This window comes from Ranitomeya variabilis, chromosome 4, assembly GCF_051348905.1.
Source record: "Ranitomeya variabilis isolate aRanVar5 chromosome 4, aRanVar5.hap1, whole genome shotgun sequence".
Classification (NCBI taxonomy): domain Eukaryota; kingdom Metazoa; phylum Chordata; class Amphibia; order Anura; family Dendrobatidae; genus Ranitomeya; species Ranitomeya variabilis.
This window is the reverse complement of record NC_135235.1, coordinates 248,236,899-248,248,849: the sequence shown is the minus strand read 5'-3', so window position 1 is coordinate 248,248,849 and position 11,951 is coordinate 248,236,899. Positions and strand designations below refer to the sequence as shown.

The 11,951-nt window shown below is 42.2% G+C and overlaps 1 protein-coding gene across 1 annotated transcript in view; it reads left to right on the top strand.

Moving 5' to 3' along the window:
* The first annotated feature begins 264 nt into the window (after window positions 1-264).
* Window positions 265-11,951, top strand: part of BARX2 (BARX homeobox 2) — a 38,574-nt gene continuing 26,887 nt past the window's right edge. Inside the window, exon 1 of the mRNA XM_077249396.1 lies at window positions 265-647. Within this exon, the coding sequence (XP_077105511.1) occupies window positions 464-647 (184 nt within the window). The 5' untranslated portion in view covers window positions 265-463. The remainder of the gene's footprint in view (window positions 648-11,951) is intronic.

Here is an 11,951-nt window from a genome sequence, read left to right as displayed (position 1 = left end):
TACAGGTGGGTACCCCAGGACTCTGTATCTGAGCTCTGTACAGGTGGATACACCAGGACTCTCTATCTGAGCTGTATACAGGTGGGTACCCCAGGACTCTCTATCTGGGCGCTGTACAGGTGGATACACCAGGACTCTGTATCTGAGCTGTATACAGGTGGGTACCCTGTGTCTTTAGGTGAGGGCCCCTGTGGCCCTATCCCCCGGGTCCTGTCCCTGGTTTGTTTTCACACATGGAGATGGTGAGGAGGATCAGTGACACCCACAGGGGGAGGGCCGCACCACATACACCCGGGAGATCGCAGCAGGAGGGGGTAGTGCTGAGCGGCTCCTGCTGACGGTTTCCTCCTGCTCCCGGCTCCGCGCTCACTGACAGCTGCTCTCCCCGGGAATGACGCTGATGTAACCGGGGAGCAGAGACCCGCACAGCACAGAGGAGCCCCGGAGCCCCCGCCGGCACAACATGCACTGCCAGGCCGAGCTCAGGCCGCCCCCCGCACACAGCAGGGCCGCCCGCCGGCGCTACAAGTCCTTCATGATCGACGAGATCCTCTCCAAGGAGACGTGCGACTACTTCCAGAAGCTGTCGCTGTACTCGGTGTGTCCGTCCCTGCTGGTGCGACCCAAAGCCGTGCACTCCTGCCCCGGTAAGAGCCCGTGCACCGCGGTATCCGGGGTCCGACCTGCCGCTCTCATCATCTGTGTACGGGGGGCTTATCCGCCTGTCCGGGCAGCGCCGACCCGTCCGCCCTTCTCCGGCACTTATTATTATCTATCTATCTATCTATCTATCTATCTATCTATCTATCTATCATCTATTATCTTATGATCTATGTATCATCTATTTATTATCTCTCAATTGATCTATTATGATCTTTTATCTATTATCTGTTATTATCTCTGTTATCTTTCTATTATCTATCTGTTATATATTATCTATAATCTATTAGCTATGATTTATCTATTTCTTTTTTTTAAATTCCTTTATCTATTATTTATCATTATTAATATTTATTAATTTATGATCTTTCATCTGTTTATTAATCTACTATTTATCAGCTATTATATATTTATCTATTAGTTATCTATTATCTATCATCTATCTTAATATCAATTGATCTATTATGATCTTTTATCTATTTATTATATCTGTTATATATATATATATATATATATATATATATATATATATATATATATATAATACAGATATATATATATATATATATATATATATATAGATATTATCTACCATATATCTCATATCTATCTATTAATCTATATATCTACTTTCTATCTTTTATTATCTATCATCTGTTATATATTATTATTATTTATTATTATAGCGCCATTTATTCCATGGCGCTCTTTACATGTGAGGAGGGGTATACATAATAATTATAATATTATCTACTATATAGCTATTTATTTATCATATCTCTATATATTATCTATCATATATATTATCTATTTATTATTATCTATTATATATTTATTTGCGGTCTATCCATGTATTATCTACCATATATCTCAATATCTATCTATCATCTATCTATTATATATTATCTATCTAGCTATTATCCATTAAATATTATTTACCATCTATCTATTATCTATCTTCTATCATGTATCTATCTATCTATCTATCTATCTATCTATCTATCTATCTATCTATCTATCTATCTATCTATCTATCTATCTTTTATTATCCAACTATTATCTATATATTATATATCTGTCTAAAAATAAATAAGTCCTGACAGCTGAATGTATAAATTAGCTAATGGCAGCAATTCCAATTACAGCCCGTGAGAACGCTGTATGTATTGTATCTGTGCGATATCTTCTGTGTATGTGAATCAGGTGAAGGGGGTCTAACTGCAGGTGATGTGGAGTCGGGGTCTCCCGCTGTCCTTTGCTGCAGTCACTGTGTTGCTTTGCCCATGAGGTGGTACATGTTAGCTGTCAATCACAGGAGCCGCTCAGAGGATATCGTCATCATCGTCGTCGTCATCATCACAACCAATATTTGCTGCCTCTTATGTTATAATTACACAGTAGAGAAATCAGTGTCGGAAGTTAATCCAGGTACATGAGGCATCTCAGCTGGGGGTGCAGCCTCCCCTCACCCTGGAGCTGACACTTCCCCCCGCATCCTCTGCTCGCTCCTGGAGCTGACACTTCTCCCCGCATTCTCTGCTCCCTCCTGGAGCTGACACTTCTCTCTGCATCCTCTGCTTGCTCCTGACCCTTCTCCCCGCATCCTCTGCTCGCTACTGGAGCTGACACTACTCCCCGCATCCTCTGCTCGCTCCTGGAGCTGACACTTCTCCCTGCATCCTCTGCTCGCTCCTGGAGCTGACACTTCTCCCTGCATCCTATGCTCCCTCCTGGAGCTGACACTTCTCCCTGCATCCTCTGCTCCCTCCTGGAGCTGACACTTCTCCCTGCATCCTATGCTCCCTCCTGGAGCTGACACTTCTCCCCGCATCCTCTGCTCCCTCCTGGAGCTGACACTTCTCCCCGCATCCTCTGCTCCCTCCTGGAGCTGACACTTCTCCCCGCATCCTCTGCTCGCTCCTGGAGCTGACCCTTCTCCCCGCATCCTCTGCTCGCTCCTGGAGCTGACCCTTCTCCCCGCATCCTCTGCTCGCTCCTGGAGCTGACCCTTCTCCCCGCATCCTCTGCTCGCTCCTGGAGCTGACCCTTCTCCCCGCATCCTCTGCTCCCTCCTGGAGCTGACCCTTCTCCCCGCATCCTCTGCTCCCTCCTGGAGCTGACCCTTCTCCCCGCATCCTCTGCTCCCTCCTGGAGCTGACCCTTCTCCCCGCATCCTCTGCTCCCTCCTGGAGCTGACACTTCTCTCTGCATCCTCTGCTTGCTCCTGACCCTTCTCCCCGCATCCTCTGCTCGCTCCTGGAGCTGACACTACTCCCCGCATCCTCTGCTCGCTCCTGGAGCTGACACTTCTCCCCGCATCCTCTGCTCCCTCCTGGAGCTGACACTTCTCCCCGCATCCTCTGCTCCCTCCTGGAGCTGACACTTCTCCCCGCATCCTCTGCTCCCTCCTGGAGCTGACACTTCTCCCCGCATCCTCTGCTCCCTCCTGGAGCTGACACTTCTCCCCGCATCCTCTGCTCCCTCCTGGAGCTGACACTTCTCCCCGCATCCTCTGCTCCCTCCTGGAGCTGACACTTCTCCCCGCATCCTCTGCTCCCTCCTGGAGCTGACACTTCTCTCTGCATCCTCTGCTTCCTCCTGACCCTTCTCCCCGCATCCTCTGCTCGCTCCTGGAGCTGACACTACTCCCTGCATCCTCTGCTTGCTCCTGACCCTTCTCCCCGCATCCTCTGCTCGCTCCTGGAGCTGACACTACTCCCCGCATCCTCTGCTCGCCCCTGGAGCTGACACTTCTCCCCACATCCTCTGCTCGCTCCAGGAGCTGACACTTCTTCCCGCATCCTCTGCTCGCCCCTGGTGCTGACACTTCTCCCCGCATCCTCTGCTCGCTCCAGGAGCTGACACTTCTTCCCACATCCTCTGCTCCCTCCTGGAGCTGACACTTCTCCCTGCATCCTCTGCTCGCCCCTGGAGCTGACACTTCTCCCTGCATCCTCTGCTCGCTCCTGGAGCTGACACTTCTCCCCGCATCCTCTGCTCGCTCCAGGAGCTGACACTTTTCTTCCCGCATCCTCTGCTCGCTCCAGGAGCTGACACTTCTTCCCGCATCCTCTGCTCGCTCCTGGAGCTGACACTTCTCCCCGCATCCTCTGCTCGCTCCTGGAGCTGACACTTCTCTCTGCATCCTCTGCTCGCTCCTGGAGCTGACACTTCTCCCCGCATCCTCTGCTCGCTCCAGGAGCTGACACTTCTTCCCGCATCCTCTGCTCGCTCCAAGAGCTGACACTTCTTCCCGCATCCTCTGCTCGCTCCTGGAGCTAACACTTCTCCCCGCATCCTCTGCTCGCTCCTGGAGCTGACACTTCTCCCCGCATCCTCCTCTGGTCACTTCTTGAGCTGACACTTCTGCAGCATTCGCTCATGAACTTGGAGCAGAGGTCACGCATGCGGTGTCAGCAGTGATTGGAGGGGATTTGGAGCTCCTGCTTTGTGTTGAATGAAGAGACTGTTGGCAAATAAAGATGTGAGCTCAACTGAGCTTTTGTGTGAAGAAACAACATTTGTGAGCTGTTACTTGTCTCCTGATCTAATAATGCATCAGCCTGTCAGGGAGAGCCAGGAACTGAGAGCCAACCTGCCATGTGCGCTGGAGCAGGGTCCTCTGTATCTGTCGTGTTATTGCCTTTTGTACTTGTTGCCTCTGCGGTTGTTGCCTCTGTAGTTGTTGTTGCCTCTGTAGTTGTTGTTGCCTCTGTAGTTGTTGTTGCCTCTGTAGTTGTAGGCCTCAGCAGCTGTGCGATTATTTCTGCCGTATTGTGTGTTCTAGACCTGACCATTGTCGTTCGGCGTCGTTTTTCAGTCATTACGCTACGTGCAGTTATATTTTCTAGAGCGATTAGATCGGTTTTGGGTCAGTTTGCAGCTTATAGGAATGAACCTGAGCATCCAGGGGATCACTTACTGTACATTGTTATATAGGATTTGTTTCTAGATCTGCTATGGTACAAGTTGACTTATACAAAGCTGCCACCACCAGGGACGCCTGCAGCTGACTCTCCGCAGACAGGAGCCCATACACTGCCAGGACTGTGCCCGGGACACAATGCCAGCCCCTCACATGGCACTTTTGTCTGGACAGTTTTGCACTCTCCTCATTTCTTCCTTGTCTATAGATAGTTTTGGGAATTATGATTATATTCAGATTTAGGAATCCTGCACAGATCCTATGCTGCCTGGTAGATCCGGGCTGACTTGGCGCTATTCTTCATCTCGTCTTGTGTGATCTACTTTACACAAATATTTTGCCTCTAAACTTCATCACATCAGTATTAAATCTGGTGGAATAAAAATCTTAACAAATCTGTCGCCTCTTTTACAAAGAGTCCAGTAAGGGACCCCATTGTTTCTGGCCCAAATAATTACTAATTGTGTATAAAATGATGTAAGGAGCATTGTTGTGAGCCTAATAGTGGAGTTCTGGCAAAGGTGGTCGCCAATCTGTCCCAGGGACTAGTGATTTTTAAAAATCAAAAAGTGCCTTCAGTTTTGCACCTTTTTAATAGAACTTTTTTCACAATCCTTTTAGTTTTGTATTGTTACGTTTGTACGGACGCCTCCTTAAATGAGATCCACAAGAAGAGATCACACTTCTTCCAATGTGTCCATTTGTTGGTACAGTGTCTGAACACTCCGCGTTTTTAGGATCATTGTTACATTTTATTCAGCAATTGTTCCCAGAGGTTTCTCATTACCACTTTGAAAACAACAGAAAAACAAAAGCAAATTTAGAATTGTAACAAAAAAACAATAAAATATGCTTGAAAATCACGTTTACGCAAATGCAAAAAGGCTGAACATGTGCGGCATAGGCTGCGAGTTACTGCAATGTTATGAGGAGTCAGTCCATTTCAGTAAAACTTCTGCATTTCGGAGTCTGTATTATGGCTCCAACACCCAGAACCAAACCGGGGTCAGTAAAGGCGATTCCCTAATCTTAAATACCTACGAAAAAAAGAAAACCTAAAATGGTGGAAACTGTTGTTATAGAACCCATGATTCTACTTTAGGTCTTGAAACAGATGTAAATATGATATATACAGTATATATAAATGTATTCGATCTCGTATAAATAATTTATTCATGAGTCGTCCAATTTGTATTATCACCCCACAGCTGCCAGTGTGAAGGCGCCAATGTTTGCCATCGTATCTGCATTGTACTAATCTCTGTCCTGTCCAATTACACAGCAAGCACAGAATAAGATCCAGCTCCAAAAATAATAGGAAAAAAAATCAACACTTCATAGAGTTACAGAATGGTTATTGATAATGGGATCCCAAACAAAAAAAGTGGCCAATAAAGCAAAAGCCCATCCATAATATACAATAAATACCCATAGAAAAATGGACATGTGAGCAAATAAGAGGTAAATGTTTTCACAATTTATTAATACATTGTAGGTGTTGTTTGACTATTTTTTTTTGCATTTGCACCTTATATTTGCTCCTATCCTGTGAAATATTGGACAGAGGTTTTTTTATTGATCTTTATGCATAATATTACGCTTTTACTATGTACCATTGAGCTTCAGTATTTTGGGATACATCTTTTTCCCTTCCTTTTTGAGTTTCTATTTATTAATACACATACCAGCCTCTTTGGACGTGACTTCTAGGTGTCGCTGATTCCCTCACTTGTTTTTATTGTCTTATTAATTACTTGCTACTACTTTTTTCATGTATTTTTATGTTTTGAAAATATTTACTCTCATGTCCATTTTTGTTTGGCTATTTATTAATAATGGGGGCCAAACTTGCCCAAATAATAATAATAATATAAAGATACAAATAAAGGAACAATAGGTCGTATAACAGAATTTATAAGTTTACATGACTTCATCTTTACTAGAAAATGTGAGTTTGATGTTTTATCAATAAAATAAATAATTCCCAATAAATAATAGGAAACGATGGGAAAAAACACTGCGTCCGACCTTCATCGCTCATCCACTCGCTCCGCAGCAGTTAATAGTAGAAATTCCCCGGAGCTTCAGGGCGAATTTACCCTTCATTATAATAAATGTAACAAGTCTGTTTTTTAGAAATGATCATTGTATTTTCTTTTTGTTTTGCTTACATTTTCTATAAAGATTTTTATTAAATTGTAGTGGAAAAACCTTGAGTAATCCTTCCTTTACACGACATGAAGAAGCCCTGATTTTATATATACCGTATATATTCACACATTTCTTTTCCTTTATATACTCATTATAAAAACAAATGAAATTATCACACTATTATCAGCAAGTGACAGAATTCACGTTTCTTTGAATTCGTTACGTTGGGAAATATCTTTTATAAATAAAAACAAAACCTTAGACATTTAATAAACCATGTACTATAATAGTAGTAAAAAATTATAGCAAAACTCTTATTTCGTCTCAATTAAAAATACTTTGTTTTATTTCTTTTCCACAAATATAAAAAAACTTGCAACAAAAAAACATTTTGTTGTCTCCAAATACATATACCGTACATATATTAACAAAGTAAGAACCTGCATAAAACCTCCAGGGTTGGGATCGGTGTAAAAGCAATGCAAATAAAAAGCAGGAACGAAAAAGTTTTATTTTTATTTTGATTGTATATTTCTGAGAAGCCTTTGTTACAGCGTTTCCACAGGGTACAAGAAGCTTCGTTATGGGATATTCACGAAGGCAGATATCTCTATGTAACTTAAAGAAGGGGTCAGCGGTTTTACTTGTGGTCATGGCCATATTGTGGTGATTGAGGTCTCCGCGACCTAATGTGTCGCTCTCATCGGACCCGTGTGCAGGGCAGAGGTCAGGGTGTCCCTCCTTGTTATAGTCACTGCTCTCCGCCCGTATGGAAAGGTCTTTGCATCTCATTTGTCCCTTATACTTACAGGCTTACTCACATTATTTTCATAACTGTCATTTTGTTCTTTTTAATTATTACCCTATTGTACCCGGCAGAGTCCACTGTGCACCGAACCGCTGCCTGTACCGCAAGCTACCCACCTATTCACACTAATTATTTATGTCATGGCTCACAAGATAAATAGTAATTATAAGCATTGAACAAGTTCTGTACATAAACCTAACTAAAATACATAAACCATTACCGAAATATATTACACAAACCTGTACGTAAACATCACTAAAATATATAAACCTGAATATAAAGTGACACTGAGTACATAGACCTGTAAACACTGACATAAAATGCATGAATGTTAACAAAACATTACATACACCTGTATGTATACACGGAAATAAAATACATAAATCTGTATATGAAATCAAATCAAATACATAAACCGGAACATAAAGTGAAATAAAATATATAAACTTGTATGTATACACTGAAATAAAATATATAAACCCAAACATAAAGTGAAATAAAATACATAAACCCAAACATAAAGTGAAGTAAAATACATAAACTTGTACGTATACACTGAAATAAAATACATAAACCGGAACAAAGTGAAATAAAATATATAAACTTGTATGTATACACTGAAATAAAATGCATAGACCTGAACATAAAGTGAAATAAAATACATAAACCCAAACATAAAGTGAAATAAAATACATAAACTTGTATGTATACACTGAAATAAAATATATAAACCCAAACATAAAGTAAAATAAAATACATAAACCCAAACATAATGTGAAATAAAATACATAAACTTGTATGTATACACTGAAATAAAATACATAAACCTGAACATAAAGTGAAATAAAATACATAAACCCAAACCTAAAGTGAAATAAAATACATAAACTAGTATGTATACACTGAAATAAAATATATAAACCCAAACATAAAGTAAAATAAAATACATAAACTTGTATGTATACACTGAAATAAAATATATAAACCCAAACATAAAGTGAAATAAAATACATAAACTTGTATGTATACACTGAAATAAAATATATAAACCCAAACATAAAGTAAAATAAAATACATAAACTTGAATGTATACACTGAAATAAAATACATAAATTTGAACATAAAGTGAAATAAAATACATAAACTTGTATGTATACACTGAAATAAAATATATAAACCCAAACATAAAGTGAAATAAAATACATAAACTTGAATGTATACACTGAAATAAAATACATAAATTTGAACATAAAGTGAAATAAAATACATAAACTTGTATGTATACACTGAAATAAAATATATAAACCCAAACATAAAGTAAAATAAAATACATAAACTTGAATGTATACACTGAAATAAAATACATAAATTTGAACATAAAGTGAAATAAAATACATAAACTTGTATGTATACACTGAAATAAAATATATAAACCCAAACATAAAGTAAAATAAAATACATAAACTTGTATGTATACACTGAAATAAAATATATAAACCCAAACATAAAGTGAAATAAAATACATAAACTTGTATGTATACACTGAAATAAAATATATAAACCCAAACATAAAGTAAAATAAAATACATAAACTTGAATGTATACACTGAAATAAAATACATAAATTTGAACATAAAGTGAAATAAAATACATATCCTTGTATGTATACACTGAAATAAAATACATAAATCTGAACATAAAGTGAAATAAAATACATAAACCCGAACATAATGTGAAATAAAATACATAAACTTGTATGTATACACTGAAATAAAATACATAAACCCAAACATAAAGTAAAATAAAATACATAAACCTGAACATAAAGTGAGATACAAGTTGGTGTTTTATGTATACAGTGTAATAAAAGACATAAAGTGAGATCCAATCCATGATCCTGTAGGATGCGGCAGATTTTTCTTTCTTGTGGTTTATTTTTAGATCTTCAGTACGGTAGTTTTCCCTTCACACGGGTGAGGACACGAAGGTTTGGATTTTTTGTCCTGGTGAACTGATTGATAAACTGATCTGCTTCTTAATAATTCTACATTTGGTAGGAACCCATAGGAAACCCCAAATACTTCTTACATGAATGTTTCTTTTTCTTTCATGAATAATCCTCTATCGACAACTGATTCATGCGATAATAATAACATAAATAAATCCAAGTTTCCGGTCTTTTCCAGCCCAGAGTCCTATTAATAATAGTAAATAATATAATATATAATAATAATAAAGTTCCCTGTGTGGTGATAAATGTGGGTCTGATCATTAGGCACAGAGGAGGCCACCTATGTTTTTAGGAGATGGCCGCCCGGGGATGGAGCTTTAGTGTGAAGTCGTTGACATTTCTGGAATGTGGACTTGCTCTGCGCCGGTCAGGGACGTTGGGTCAGCGAGCAGAGGCGGCCATGACACGGGATCAGCAGAACCCTGACCGAGCAGCACAACCTCTGCACATTCGGCGTAGGACATGTTAATTTTAGATCAGCTTGGCATGGGCGTCGTTGTCACCTGCTCCGCTCTCGGGGACACTCCCGTGGGGTGTAGTGTTGTGCGGGCCTCTGGGTCTGACCACACACATCGCATGCACCCGCCGCACAAAGGCCCAGTCACATTTATTCCTCAGATATCTGCAGACATTTCTAAATGCTAATGATGGAGTTCATTGTGGGCCCCTGTGTAGGGGATGCGCGGAGGACGACTCTACCATTTATTGTTCCCGGAGCGCCCATGACCCTCGCTGTATACAGCTTGGCTACTGTGGTCTCCTGACAATCCGGTTACAGCGGCAGGAAACGCCGAGGACGAGGCAGATCTGTGCCCCGATGAGCTCGGAGGATGCTGGATATTGAGTTCCAGCCTCTGTTTCCATTCACTGACAGCAAGCAGAGATCCTGGAAGGGTTGAGGCATGTTAGGCCGGTTCACATTTGTGTATCTGTGTGCAGCGTTGGATCCGCATAGATCTGCATGTGTCCTGCGTACCTATCTTTAACATTGTGTAAGCAGGGACATGTGTTTGCATCAGTTCGCATGCGTCATTTCGCGGTGTGCAGCGGGGTCCGGCGAATGCAACACGTTACATTTTAGAGGCGTCAATTACATGCACTCATTTGCTTGTGGATGTAGTGCATCAGAACAACACATTACTGTGTATGGGAACCAATGCGTTCTTCAGACTTCCATGTCCAGGAACTGTTTTGAGACGCGCCCTCCTGGAAATATCGAACGCATGCGCATAATCAACGCAAACGCAGGCAAAAACGCATACAAACGCATGCACACACATGTGTAAGCTGATGCAGATGATACGATGTGCACAGAGACGCTAATGTGAACCGTGCCGGATCTTGGGGGCGACGCTCCATGTGCTGGAGATCGGTCACCCGCGGCCGCCTCGCTCCGCGCTGTGTCCACATTAGCAGCTTTCTCTCTTTTCTGCGCTCGTCCCTTCTACTGCTGGGTGGTTACAGGACATGGATTAGCTGCCACCTCACACACGGTCCGTAACCCTGCAGGCAGCACAGCATGGCGGAGTCAGGGAGTAACGCTGGGTGTAGTAGTACGTGTAAAGGGATATACACATCCTGCGCCGTATTACTGTGAATCGCCCGCAAACAGAAGTATAAGGGCCGGCAGCCGGGCGAGCTGCAGATACTGCATGTGATGATTAGTCAGAGCTCTCGTGCCCTGGCAGTACGTGGCACGCTGGCACAGGAGCCGGCACACGGGCTAGCTGCAGATACTGCATGTGATGATTAGTCAGAGCTCTCGTGCCCTTGCAGTACGTGGCACGCTGGCACAGGAGCTGACATCAGGGCTCACATTACTCTTCGGCTCATTTTCAGGGTGAGTGCTCCCTCTGATTACATGTGCACCCTTATGTGACAAGTCATAACTCAGCATTTCTATAATTTTTTCAGTTTCATTTGACTCTTACTCTAAGGCCACGTTCACACGGTCAGTATTCGGTCAGTATTTTACACCAGTGTTTGTAGCCCGGAGCGGTGATAACACAGAAGTGGTGACCTGTCTCTGCTTCTATTACTTTTCCTCTGATTGTCCCTCTGGTTTTGTCTTACAAATACTGATGTAAAATACTGACCTAATTCTGAAGTGGTGACCGTGGGCTCAGAGCGCCGTGTGATCCTGGGACCGCGGTCTCGTCTGTATCGGCAGAGCGGACCGGACCCCCCGCTGTTCACACACCGGTCTTTCCATGTGGCGGATCAGACGCGCACACACTGCAGTATATGTCATACATGGCTCCGGCTGACGGCCGGCCCTTGTGGGGTTTCCAGTCCACGTGGAGAACAGACATCTGTCTGAACAGACCCTCGAGGGGAACTAAGAAGGGGAAGTGCTGATCACCTATGAAAGAAATCGATCGTCTCTTCAGATCCCC